Here is a 14,347-nt window from a genome sequence, read left to right on the forward strand (position 1 = left end):
TCACCAAGAAGTTGCTTAGAATTCTAAAACTAGGATGGACTTCACGTATTTTCAAGAGTTAGGAGGCTGAAAATCTTTCGTGTTTATCTAAAGACAGGATCATGAGGTAAGAAAGGGCAGCTTAAATTTGAGAGACGCTACTTATTTTTAAAACATATTTCATTGATTATGCTATTGCAGTTGTCCCATTTTTTCTCCCTTTGATTCCTCTTTGCCCTGCACCCCTCCCCCCACCAGCATTCTCCTCCCTGTATTTCATGTCCGTGGGTCGTACATAGAAGTTCTTTGGCTTCTCCATTTCCTATACTATTCTTAACCTCCCCCTGTCTATTTTGTACCTATCATTTATGCTTCTTATTCCCTGTACCTTTTCTCCCATTCTCCCCCCTCCCCCTCCCCACTGATAACCATTCATGTGATCTCCATTTCTGTGATTCTGTTCCTGTTCTAGTTGTTTGCTTAATTTTTGTTTTTTTAGGTTCAGTTGTTTGTAGTTGTGAGTTTGTCATTTTACTGTTCATAATTTTGATCATCTTCTTTTTCTTAGATAAGTTCTTTTACCATTTCATATAATAAGGGCTTGGTGATGATGAACTCCTTTAACTTTACCTAATGCGGAAAGTACTTTATCTTCCCTTCCATTCTTAATGATACCTTTGCTGGATAGAGTCATCTTGGATGGAGGTCCTCGCCTTTCATGACTTCAAATACTTCTTTCCAGCCCCTTTTTGCCTGTAAGGTCTCTTTTGAGAAATCAGCCGACAGTCTCATGGGAACTCCTTTGTAGGTGACTGTCCACTTATTTCTTGCTGCTTCTAGAATTCTCTCCTTCATTTTAATCTTGGCTAATGTAATTATGATGTGCCTTGGTGTGTTCCTTCTTGGATCCAACTTCTTTGGGACTCTCTGAGCTTCCTGGACTTCCTGGAAGTCTATTTCCTTTGCCAGACTGGGGAAGTTCTCCTTCATTATTTGTTCAAATAAGTTTTCCACTTGTTGCTCTTCCTCTTCCCCTTCTGGTACCCCTATAATTCGGACGTTGGAACGTGTAAAGATGTCCTGGAGGTTCCTAAGCTTCTCCTCATTTTTTTGAATTCTTGTCTTTTCCTTCTTTTCTGGTTGGTTGTTTCTTTCTTCCTTCTGGTCCACTCCATTGATTTGAGTCCCAGATTTGTTTCCATCACTATTGGTTCCCTGTGCATTTTGCTTCATTTCACTTAGTTTAGCCTTTATTTCTTTCATCTAATTTGCGACTAAAATCAACCAGTTAGTGAGCATCCTGATCACCAGTATTTTGAACTGTGCATCTGATAGGTTGGCATCTCTTGGTCGCTTAAAAGTATTGGCTCTGGGGCTTTGATTTGTTCTTCTGTTTGAGCCATAATTTTTTTGTCTTGTCCCACCTGTTATGTATGAGGGGCAGAGCCTTAGGTGTTCACCAAGGTGGGGCAACCAGTGGCCTGGCTGTGATGCTGTATGTGGGGGCGGGGTCAGAGGGGGAACAGTGGCGCTTGTTTCACTCTCTCTTGGATTTGTCCCCTCTGCTGCTTCCCACAAGCAAGTTGGGCCCTTCTGGTGCTGGTTCCCTGGTGGGTGGGCTTGTGTACATTCTAGGACCCTGTGGGTCTCTCCAATGAACTTTCCTGTGAGGCTGGGAGCCTCTCCTGGCACCTCAACCCCCGAAAGTTTCTTCAATCAGTGCTTTTAGGCTTTATTTCCCATAGCTGGGGCCCTGGGTTTTGCGGTCTGTCTCACCACCCATTTTTTTCCTGGTTTGTCTGCCCACGAATGTGTGTCCGAGATCAGCCAACCGCTTTGCACACCCTGCTCGTTTCCTCCCAGTGTGGGGTCTGCCAACCACCGCCTTTTCCTGCCAGGACCCCTCTCTGCCGACCGCCGACCCTGCCCCTCTTACTAGTCTGGATGAATGGTTCGTTGTCCGACTTCTGTACAGTTCACTTTTCTGTCCCGGTTGTGTTTTTGTTTCTAAATCTTTGTTGTCCTTAAATTTGGTTGTGTGAGGAGGCACAGGATTTCCACCTATGCCTCCATCTTGGCCGGAAGTCTTTTTCTGAATTCTTGTTTCTTCATTCTGTTCTGATTGAATGTTGATTTCTTCCTTCTGCTTCAAATTGTTGATCTGAGCCCCAGTTTCCTGCCTGTCTCTGTTGGTTCCCTATACATCTTCCTTTATTTCACTTTGCATGGCCTTCACTTTTTCCTGTATTTTGTGACCATACTTAACTATTTCTGTGAGTATCCTGATTACCAGTGTTTTGAATTCTGCATGTGATAGGTTGGCTGTCTCTTCATCACTTAGTATTTTTTCTGGAGTTTTGATCTATTCTTTCATTTGGGCCATGTTTTTTTCTCTCAGCCTGCCTGTTACATTGTAAGGGGCGGAATCTTAGGTATTTGCCAGGGCAGGGCAACTCACGTAGCCGTGTTGTGGCACTGTGTGTAGGGGAGGGGGCAGAGAGGGAACAGTGCCACTTGCTGGGCTCTCAACCAGCTTGCAGTCACTCCCCCTGCTATACACAAGCAAATTGGGCCCTTCTGGTGCTGATTCCCAGGTGGGTGGGTTTGTGTATGTTTTAGGACCCTGTGGGTCCCTCCAATAAACTCTCCTGTGAGGCTGAGAGTTTCTCCTGCCACTGCAACCCCCACAGGTTTTTTTACTCAGAAGTTGTGAGGCTTTATTTCCCTGAACTGGAACCCTGGGTTGCACGGTCTGTCTCACTCCCCAGTTGTTCCTCCCAGATTATCTGCATGCAAATGTGGGACCACCTGCTCCGCCAGCCTCCACCTCCCCTGCCCCAGTCCTCCAGCCACCACCTTGCCACATGTCCTCTCCACCCCAACTGCCCATCTCTGCCCCTCCTACTGGTCTGAATGAATGTTTCTTCTTTAACTCTTTGGTTGTCGGACTTCATACAGTTTGATTTTCTGTTGGTTCTGGTTATTTTTTGTTTTTAACTTTGTAGTTGTCCTTCTTTTGGTTGTGCAAAGAGGCACAGTGTATCTACCTATGCCTCCATCTTGGCTGAAAGTCTACTTCTTAAATTATTATTTAAAGTCCTTCACCACGTATATATTCATTTATAGTAAAGGAAATACTGCCTGTAATGGGCCAAATTGTATCCCCCACCTCCAAATTCATATGTTCAGTTTGTTAAAGAGTAATCAGAAACAAGTTTTGAATATCCCCTGAGAGCCAGAACCAGTTTGGTCACACAAATAAAGCTTACTTTAGCTTATTTTGCTGGGCTAACTTAACTTGGGTCATTTCTTGCTTGTGTCTCTGGAAAGTGTAGGAAAAACTTGAACTGCTTCCCAAGGCTGATATGAGGTGGGCACTGAAAATTCTGACATTATGACCAACCACTGGGAAGAAGAGAGTGACTTGGTTCCTCACTATATAAGCTGCTTTATAATACTGTCTCCTTGAGCCTCCTTCTATGTTTTGGTTCAAGTGCTCTCATTTGCAAACTCTTGTTAGTGTCTGCACAGTAAACTTTCACTAATTACTATGATACTTTGGTGATTTAAGTTTTACTTCTGTTGTTTCTAAACTTTTAAGAACGTGTATGCCTCCAAAATCCAATACCCAGTATGTCGGAATGCGACTATATGGGGAAACAGGGCCCTTAAAGAGGCATTAGGTTAAAACGAGGCTGATGGGGTAGGCCCTAATCCAGTCTGCGTGGTGTTCTTAAAAATAGGGAATTTGGACACAGAGACACCAGAGATGTGCCTGCACAGAGGAAAGACCATGTGCGGACACAGGGAGAAGGGGGTCACCTAAAAGCTGAGCACAGGGCCCTCAGAAGAAGCCACACCTGCCAACACCTTGATCCAGGACTTCCAGCCTCTAGAACTGTGAGAAATAAATGTCTGTTGTCTAAACCACACCCCCCACACTGACTATGGCATTGGTTATGGCTGCCTAGCAGACTAAGACACTTCCCTGGTTTAACTTTCTGGGTTATTTTCGAGTTAGAGAAGAAAATGGACTCCCATGAGCTTCTGCTTGTGAGGCACACAGCAGAGGTTGGGCACTCAGACAGCACTGATAAACACTGGGGTCATTACAGCATTACTACTAGTGGTTATCTTGATATTCGCAAGAGGAGAACACACGGCCCACGGTCCAAGGGCTGTGCCAGGTGAGGGTGAATCAAATCAACAAATCTGCTGGGCCAACAGGGCCAAGGTTAATGGGTAGAGTATGTGTCACACTGTCTTTCCCTCACATTTCACTAAAATATCTTTATAAAACCAGAAAAACAAGAGTTTTTGTCTTTGTGTTTTGAAAGTCTGGATATTCCCATGGCCTATAACTAGACAACCTGTGATTCAGGTTGTTTCAGGGTTAGGTCATCTGACTCGGGGTGCCTCGCTTAAGACAGATGTTCATGGTCTACTTCGTTATTTAAATGGCAAAGCCCACGGGAGACAGAGTGAAGCAGGGAGGAGAACAGGCTGTGTGGCTTGAGTGAAGTCACTTGGCATCTATGATGCGAAGAGATTTGACAGAGAAGCTCCTAGGCCCCTTCCAGTCCCCAGTTTGGTTCCTCCGATCAAAGAATACATTTGCCAAACTCCTGTAACCTGGACTCTCCTGTCAAGAACTACACAATCTTCGGGAATTGTGCCACTTGTCAATTTAGTGCAGCTCCAAGATTACCCTTTGTTGGCTGCTCTGAGAAAGTGGATCTGGTCCCTTTAAATTTTTGTCCTTTGCTGACTGGCACAATGCTAAATTCTGTCAGCAGAGGGCAGTGGAGAGACACTGAAAGAGGAGGGCTCCTGGACTCACTCGGGAGGTTCTGTGCCAGGCTCCTGCAGGGCACAGTGGTCGCAGCTCCCAGTCCTCCCTCCACAAACATACTTCCGTGAACAGTTTGCCCTGGGAGCCTAGAAGCTGGGTTTCCAGCAAGCCCCACCCACCCATGTGGCACCACCAGCGACTTGTCAGATGGAGGGAAGGAGGCAGGGCAAAGAGAGAGAAGAGAGAGAGAAACATAGAAACATAGAAGCTTGTGGCTGTCTCCTGTACATGCCATAACTGGCCTGATCCCACAACCTGGGTCTGTGCCCTGACCAGGAATCGAACCCACAAGCTTTTGGTCCATGGGATGCTGCATCAACCGAGCCACATGAGCCAGGGCTCCCTGTTCAAATTAATTGGTAGTTTCCTCTCTCTTAATTGATCCTTGACTGGTACAGACAGAACTGATACCATGAGTAGTCCCTGGAGACAGACCTGCAAAGCTGGGACTCGGGAATTGGTTTGATTGTGCCTTTGGGCTGAGCTCCACGTCAGTGGGAAGTGGCACGGTGGCAAGAACAGACTTGTCATTTCAGGTGGAGCCTGATTTCAGTTGTGTGGGCTGCTCATAAATAAATGCCTCTGGACCTAGGCAGTGATCAGGCCCCAGGGGTGATGCCCTTCCAAGGAGCACCTGGGAATTTCACCTGTTACCTCAGGAACACCAAAACCATTTCGGGTTGCAGGAACCTGGGCACTGCATGGATCCCTAGGTGGATCTGGGTGGCCTCAGAGCAACAGGCCTCTGCAGGGCTTGCTCGGGAGACAGCACGGCCCGAGCACGGGATGCCAAGTACCCCGGCAGGCACCACTGATAGCCTGGCCCGGGCACGCCGTGGAGATCAGCAAGCACTAGCCTGTCACATGCCCCAGTGCCACGCTTCTGTCAGAGGCTTTGAAAACCTAGAATCCGTGTACAGATAAGAAAGGCTCATCTGGTCAAATTTAAATGTTCATAAACTGTGTCTTGAATCCTGAGAGTCTCAGAAGACCCCTTCAGTCTGGCTGGATTCCTGGCAGTCTCTCAACTCAGTCTCTCTCAAACTCAGAGGAGTTTGCTTTGAATCAGCATCACCCCCTGGGAACTTACCAGCAAAGCAAGTGCTGAGGCCCCTCCCCTGACTGGCTGACTCAGAATCTCAGGGGTGGGCCTGGCAGCCTGCGCGTCCACTGGCTCTCCAGAGCATCCTGATGTGCACTCAGTGGGGCAGTCAGTCAGTCACTGGGCACAGGAACTAACCCTGACCCTCCCTCCCACCCGATCATTTAATGGCTCCCTACCACCCAGCAGAGGCTCAATCCACAGCCCCCCACAATGAGTCTCCAACTTTAAATTCACTTGCAGATTCTGTTCCAAAGTGCAGATTCCTGGGTCAGCTCCCCAAGATTCTGATTTCAGTAATTCTGAGGCATGTGGTTCACAGGCTGCATGTGAGATGTGGGTTTGCCATGGGAACACACTGTGTGTGTGTCTATCTGTATCATCTACCAGCTGGGCAGTTACTGGCCGCTTCATGCCATCCCCCTTCTAGTCCTCAAACACAGCGTGCCTTTGCTCCTGCTACTTTCTGGGTCCATAAAGTCCTTCTTGCCTTTACCTCCTTCTCTCCACGGTATTATAGTTACAGGCCCAGCTAGAGTGAAGACAGGGATTGTCTGTGATTCCCTGGGGCCAGGATCTCAGCAAGAGATTCATACTTGTTTGTAGGCCTTTCAATTCAATTTATTTCAGTCCAATTCAACACAATGCAATGCAACTCAATTCATGTCAGAATAAAGGAGCCCTGAAGAGCCCTTTATGGGCACCCACTTTTGGAAACCAGGCCTCAGAAAGTGGAGGGAGGAAGGACCCCAATTCACTGATAAGGCATGATGACTTATATTCACATGAAGCATTATTCCTCAGGGCGCAGAGCTCCTCCTCCTCCACCTGAGACTCAGTAATTGCTGTGGTTACCCAGGGCTTTTTGAGGTCCCTCCCCACCCAGCTCACCTGGAACATTTCCTTAAGATGCAACTGGAAACTGCTAAGGTACCTTTGCAACATCACATTGCAGGGGGCTCTCGAGCTCACCTCACCCACAGCTGTCTGTCTCCTGACCTCAGTCACCGTCGACATGATGGTATAAGAGCAGGCCCAACTGAATGCCCCCACAGCTTATCTCAACCACTGTTGTTCGTAAGCCACAAAGCCCTGCTCACACAGCCATTCCCAGTGATGATGTCTCAGCAGGAGCCGGTTGAGAATCTAGCAAAGTTGGGTTGCTGCTCTCCTAAGTTTCACAAATAGCAAAACGGTGCAGAAAGGATGGCTGGGCTCCAGGAACCACACATCCAGGGGGTTTCCTGTGGCAGCCCTGGCGGAGCGCGCTGCCTGGGCACCTGGAGACCATGAGAGGGCAGAGCTGCAGAGAGGCCTGACGACATCAGTGTGTCTCCCTCCTCCTGCGTCTGAAACAACAAAGGGAGACAGTGATCTGAGAGGCTCCAGGGCTGCCCTTGATCACTTCCCTCCCAGCATGGCACTATGAAAGACACTTCATGCTGTGCTTACAAGTCCAAGTATTTCACACAATTGATTAATGGTTAACAACAACCAGAGAATCTCCTCTCACTCCACCCCTTTTCCCCCATGAAGAAACAAATGGAAAACTCTAGGACTGGGGTCCCAAGTTTCTAAAATTAGTCCATTCTGTGATTCCCAAAAGGAAGGATAAATACTACGCTTCTCTATTGGGATTCAGTCAGACATTCATGCATTCATCAATAATCTGGCATAAAAAGAAATCCAAGAATTTAGTCAGTTGACTAAATTCGTGGAGTTCCACGAATAAAGCAGGAAGCACCACACACCAAGACTCATCTGGACAGATTCGGAGGGTTTTGCTTTATAACTGAATCAGCGCCTAAACTGTCTCACTAATTCCTTCATTCATTCAACAAATGTTTATTAAGCCGCCAGTGGAGCAAGGTGTGGGCCTCGCTCCCACGGCCTGTGCTGCCGAGTGGGGAGGGTGGGCACACCACCACCAGGATCCCGTCAGTTGTTGTGAACAGTTATCAGGCCTGTTACAGGAGTAGATACCTGACCTAAGTGTGTGTGGCTGGGGTGGGGGTGTGGGTCCTTACAAAGCTTCCCTCAAAGAGGTGACAGGAAAAACTGAGGTTGACTCAGCAAGACTCCTCCTTTCCCAAGTCCCCAGTATCAACACCACAGTAAAGGGACAAGCCAGCCCACCAGGTGCCTCTTGATTGGATGCACTGACAGGGGTTTGAGTCGCTTCCATGCTGTTCCTGCCCTGGAGGCATGATGTGAATCTAATCACGAGGAAACAGCACACAAGCTCTGGCTGAGGACACTCAGCAAAGAGAGGAGCCTGTGCATCTTAAAAACGCAGTGTCTCGGAAGATTGCGGAAATGTTTCAGATGAAAGGAGACTAAGGAGACATGACAACTAAATGCAACACGTGGTCTGCGACTGGCTCCTGAACCAGGAAAAAATAGCTGTGAGGGGCATTACTGAGACAGCTGGTGAAATCTGGCTGTAGCCTGCGGATTAGAAAACATTGCATTTGTGTGAAACTTGCTGATTTTGATAACTGTAACTTGGCTTTGTCAGAGACTGTGTTCTTAGATCAACTGTGGTGTGTTCAGGGAAAAGGGGGCATAATGTCTGCAATTCACTTGCAAATAGGTCAGAAAAAAACGCTCGCGTGTTTGTGTGTGTGTGTGTATGTGACAAAATGTTAACACCAATCTGGGTGAAGGTGAGGGGTACAGGGAATTTCTTTGTACTATTTTGCAACTTTTGAGTAGGTTTAAAATTGTATCAAAATTAAGGTGACCCCCAAGCAGCAGATAGGGGCAGGGAGTCATTACGGCCCCTCTAGGGTGAGGTTGGGCTGTGCAAGCGTGGGAAGTGGCAGATGTGTGTCGTGCCCAGGAACAGAGCGGTTCGGCTGGGGCACAAGCCCAAAGCAGGGGCTAGGAGAGGTCAGGTTGAAAGGTTTGGCAGAGGCAGACAGGAGCGGGCTGGGTGTGTGACCTACAGGCTGTGGGGACTGCTGAAAGGTTTGAGCAGAGGAGCAGCATGGGATCAGAAGGCCATCTTAAGGCCATGGCAGCGGCTTTGTCTGGGGTGGGTTTGAAAGGACAAAATGGCACAGGAGGCTGGGGCCAAGCACTTGAGGCCACGCCAGCACCACCAAGGCCTGCTCATTCACCAAGTGCTTCCTTACGTGCAGGGACTGAGCTAAGGGCTTCCCTGCATCCAGGATGAGGGCCGGCAGCAGGGCCCTGCCTACCTCCGTGCCTGGGGGACAGGGAAGTTGGAATTAGCAGACTGTTTACAGGTAGGATGGAGAACCTGTAAAAAAGGGATTTTCCCTTCTTGCCCGTAAGGTCTCTTTTGAGAAATCCGCTGACAGTCTGCTGGGAACTCTTTTGTAGGTGACTGTCCCCTTATCTCTTGCTGCTTCTAGGATTCTCTCCTTCATTTTAATCTTGGGCAATGTAATTATGATGTGCCTTGGTATGTTCCTTCTTGGGTCCAACTTCTTTGGCACTCTCTGAGCTTCCTTAATTTCCTGGAAGTCTATTTCCTTTGAGAGACTGGAGAAGTTCTCCTTATTTGTTCAAATAAGTTTTCCACTCGTGGCTGTTTCTTTTCCCCAAGTCATGAAATCCAAAGACCTACATCCAAGATTGCTTTATCCAGCAAAACTTTCATTTAGACAGATAAAGTGCTTCTCAGATAAGATCAAATTCAAGGAGTTCATCATCACCAAGCCCTTATTATTTAAATGTTAAAAGGACTTACATAAGAAAAAGAAGATGAAAAGTATGAATAATGAAAGGACAGCAAACTCACAGTTATTAACAACCACACCTAAAACAAAAGCAAACCAAGAGGACAGCTAGATCAGGAACAGAACCATAGAAATGAAGAACACATGGAGGGTTAGCAACAGGGGAGTAGGAGGAGGAGAAGGGGAGAGAAGGTACAGAAAATAGCATAGACAGTAGGTAGAAAATAGATAGGGGGAGGGCAAGAATAGTAGGGGAAATATAGAATCTAAAGAACTTGAATATAAGACAGAAAGCTGTACTTGAACAAGAATTAAATAGAAAAATTATTAAAAAAGAACTCGAGACACATGGCCATAAACTAAATCAGGGGGAATGGTGGGGGAGGGAGTGTGTAGGGTGGGTGGAGGGGAATGAAGGGGGGAATAGAACAACTGTAATGGCATAATCAATAAAATATATTAAACATTTTTTTAAAAGGGACTTTCCTGTGGAAGTGATGGCACCGAGAGTGCGACCTTCTCTCTTACTGAGAGGAAACAGTTCAGGGAAGGAAGAGGTCCAGTTCCCATGTGAAGTTGGAGGGGCCTTTGTGACACTGGATGTTTGGCGCATGCATCTCAGGCTCCCAGGAGAGACCAGGAGCTGTGGCAGAGCCGGTGCGCAGGACTGTTGGGAGTTGGACTGCCTGTGCCCAAACTCTGGGGGGCCTCACTCTCTCTTACTACTTGGGAGAGCACAGGCAAGTTTGTTGTTTGTGCTTCCAGTTCCTCAGCTGTAACATGGTGGTAGGAGAACTTAATTCAGGCAGGGCTGGTTGCACAGAGAATGAAATGAGCACAAGTAAATGCTTAGAAAAGCCCCCAGAGCAGAGGAAGTGCTCAAAAGGGTCAACCGCTGCCACCACCACTTCCAGCTGCCCTCTCAGGTATCCCCTAGAGCATAGGAAACAACAGAAAGGGGCCAGTGGAGCAGCCCCACCTGCACAAGGAAAAGGCTAATCGGGCCCAGGCTCTCTCCCACGGCTGTGGTGCATGTGCGCATGGGCTCCTGGGGTAGGCACAGCAGACCGGCTCCCTGTGTTGGGGCCAGGCAGTGCCTTCAGGCTCCTGGGGAATGTTTTACAGGGGGGCTTTGTGAGAACCATGCGGATTCCTGGTCACAGCTCAGGGCTAGAGTCAGAAGATCTGGGGATGGTGCCCAGATCTTTGCACTTCAAACACGCGTCCTCCTGCCCCTTCCCCCCCACCCCACTCTCCCTCACCTTATGGGTGACTAAGTTTCTGAATGCTGCCTCAGACTGAGAAATAATTGTTGTAGTAACGCATTTTGCAGGGAGAACTAATGGCAATTATTTTAATCCTGTGTCTCAAATAATCATTTGCACCCTTTAATTTATATAATTCAATGAAATACGTAAAATTTTTGTGTGGCCAATTACCACAAGAAGTTTGTGTGGGTTCAAGAAAGAACGGCTGAGCTGTCCAGTAATGGGACGGGCCACCCAGCCAAGTGGAGGTGTCCTTACGGGGGCCCTATATGGGGCAAAATGCTGCAATCATTCTTAAGATTCTTGCCCACTCTAATATTATATGAGGCTCCATTAAGTACAGAAAAAAAATTAAAAGGATCGCACCTTTTAACAGAATTTCAGCTCTAAGGAAAAAAAAACATTCTTAGCTGACTGTCGAACTACCACCATATTTTGCTGTATATAATGCGCACATACCATGACTATAACCCCCCCCTGTATAATGCACACAGAAACGCGGATGTGCATTTTACATGGCAAAACTGGTACTTCTTATGCAATGAGGAACAGAAATATTCCTCAAAGTGAAATTAGGTTTTTCTGGGCTAGGCGCTGTGATCAAGCTGGTTTTTTTTTTTAGGTGCAATAGCTTTAAGAATTCAACATAACACATTTGACGTATAGTGAGGGCTTTATATTCATTGAATATTAACAACAACTCTAATCACTATTATCCACATTTTAAAGATGAAGAAACAGGGTAAGACCAGTTAGATGACTTGCTAAGGTTATCATGCCTGTAAGTGGGTGAGTCTTGATTCAATTAAATGCTAATTCCAACAGCAATTAACCATTATACTATAATTGATGTCCAATGAATGAAACATTTAATTCACCCAAAATAAACATGATGGAGGGGGCTGTTGGCTTTGTCTATCCTCTGAGACAATATTTCTCTCTCAGGAGGTAAGATAAATCTAGAGAACACACCTTGAGTGTGTTGGCTAGCTCTCAGGTGATCCACAGGGGGCCTTTGACAGCATTCATCTCTCTACTGACATGATCATTCAAATAACTTAAAAGCCCAAACCATTTCATTGGTGTCTTAGCAAAAGCAGTATTTTTCACTTTGATGTCTACTTTTGGGGTGTGAGGTTGATCACAGGCATGCATCAGAATCCTTTTGTACCTTTCTGGCAATGCCAAGCAGCAGCACTGGGAATGTGTTCACTGCTATACCACTCATGAGCAGCAGAGGGCAGCAAAACACACACATACTGATGTTATGGGGGGGCTGGGAACAACTGCTATACTTTTCAAATGCTTTCAAATCATTTGGAAAATTCTTGCAGCGTAGTACTACAGATTTAAAATGAAAATGAGATTCTTTAGTTGTTTAAACTTGGTATATAATTTGCTAAGCTTGGCATTATGCATTTAAGGAAAAAATATTTAAAGTTGTACTGTATTTTTAACACTATAAGATGCACCAGACCATTAGACACACCTACGTTTTAGAGGAAAATAGAAAAAAATTTGAAGCAAACATGTGGTAAAATATTTAATAACATAAATAACATAGGCCACCGCCTCCTCCCCGCAAAGTGAGCCAGGTAAGCTACATTCGGACTATAAGATGCACCCTATTTTCCTCCCCAACTGGGGGGGGGGGTGCGTCTTATAGTCTGCAAAATATGGTGATTCACTCACAATTCCGGAACTTTTCATTTTGAAGCTGTGGCTGTTTCACTTTCTTTTCTAGAACTCACCTAAGGGACTGCGCACGAACCACACAGCAGCTCCTGGGTGCTTGCTGGCCAGTTTCCTTGGTTTCATTTTGTAAGTGCTTCCTAGTGGAGCTGCAATGTAAAACCAAGGTGCCCCCCCCCCATCTGCATGAGCCTGCAAGGTGTGCGCATTATGTGCAAAAGAGACTTGGAATATGCGAATCCAGAGCGTGACAATTCAATTCTAGAACTTCCATATATGAGCAGCAGTATCATGTGAAGGCTCTGGACAGATGTGCCTCTGTTCCAGTTCTCAGATTTGCCACTTGACAGAGTGACTGTTATTTAACTTGGGCGTTCAATTTCCTCATCTACAAAATGAGGATGTGTACCCGTTTCACTGTATGGTTGTGATAATTAAGTAATTCATATTGATTAAACATCTACCATGTGCCATGTACTGTTTTCAGAGTTGGTGTTCTGGTGACTTAAAATTATTGCTGTCATGAAGCTTGTATTTCAAGAGTGTGACAGGTAATGGAAGAACAAAGTCATTTCAGACAGTGGTGAGGGGATTAAGGACAATAGGCCGAGCAGTGTGAGGCAAGTGTTCACCTTCAATGAGGTAAAGCATGTCAGGAAAGGCTAGTGAACAAGCAAGGGATGATGTGGGGGCCGAGATGGGGGCAGAGGGACTCACTGCCAAGGCCAGGGCAGGAAGAAAGCAGAGGAGAGGCTAGAGGCAGGTAAGGACCAAGATCCCAGAGAGCCTATGGATGATGGTTGGTAGAGACTCCAAGTTCACACAAGTGTAAGACGAGGCCAGATGAGGGTTTCCCGCTATACAGGGGCAGAGGGACCAAGAGGCAAAGGGTGGGACAGGAGTAGCAGCAGCACTTAGCACACTGCCTGGCACAAAGCCAGCTGTAGTTAAAGGCGGCGTATTGATTTAAAAAAATAGTGGATAGCTTGCTTCTCAGCCTTGGACTAACATCAAGCATAGTATCTGTTCTTATTAATTTAATATCTGATATGTCCTTTATCTGAGGACAATATATTAAATGGATTTTTGGAACTAGGAGATGGAATAGGACATTGCTCCATCCACTCCACACATCAACCTGGTAATGCAACACTTCCAGGAATAACAACAACAGATGAGAAGCTTGGGTTCCTTTAAAGAAAAACAATTTCAAGTATTTTCCAGCAATAATCTACCTTGATTTTCTTTGAATATGTAGTGACAAAACACTCAAGTTTCAAAAATGGGCTCATTTTCTTTTTTGCATTACAGAAAAGCTGCGCACAAGCCCTGTGACTATCACACTCATTGTAAAAGGCTCAGATAAATTTAATATTTACACTTACTTCTTCCATTATAAAATATATGTATATTACAAACACTTTAAAACAGGAAAAAAAATCCACCACCTCACCACATAAACTGCTTTAGCATTTTGTATATTTCTTTTCAGATTCTGGACAAATCTAAAATTTACTTAATCCTGAGCACTTTAAGCATTGTAGAGAAGCTATTTAAATGATGGTTCTTGCTATCATAATTAAATACTTTTGATTCTTCCTATTCCCTTTCAGCAGAAAACTGAGAACATCACATAGTTAAAAAGACTAACTCTCCAGTTTTCAGAGACCTTAATCAAAAGTTATTTTTTCTAACTCAGTTCTCAAATCTTGTAAAGAAGTGTCTAGGTACTGCGGAACTCACTGAC

General features: G+C 45.9%; 1 protein-coding gene and 1 non-coding gene across 3 annotated transcripts in view; one reads left to right on the top strand and one right to left on the bottom strand.

Annotated features, from left to right (window-relative positions):
• Window positions 1-6,755: 6,755 nt before the first annotated feature.
• SSR1 (signal sequence receptor subunit 1) overlaps window positions 6,756-14,347 on the bottom strand; it is a 35,462-nt gene continuing 27,870 nt past the window's right edge. For both annotated transcript variants that reach the window (XM_037045370.1, XM_037045369.1), the window contains one exon: window positions 6,756-7,282. In XM_037045370.1, the coding sequence (XP_036901265.1) occupies window positions 7,258-7,282 (25 nt within the window). In that variant the 3' untranslated portion in view covers window positions 6,756-7,257. The remainder of the gene's footprint in view (window positions 7,283-14,347) is intronic.
• Window positions 13,586-13,775, top strand: LOC118986500 (U2 spliceosomal RNA). The gene has a single exon (XR_005066395.1). It is a non-coding gene; the product is annotated as a U2 spliceosomal RNA (small nuclear RNA).

The sequence above is a fragment of the Sturnira hondurensis genome, unplaced genomic scaffold (genome assembly GCF_014824575.4).
Source record: "Sturnira hondurensis isolate 20B ecotype Veracruz unplaced genomic scaffold, ASM1482457v3 Scaffold0004271, whole genome shotgun sequence".
NCBI lineage: Eukaryota > Metazoa > Chordata > Mammalia > Chiroptera > Phyllostomidae > Sturnira > Sturnira hondurensis.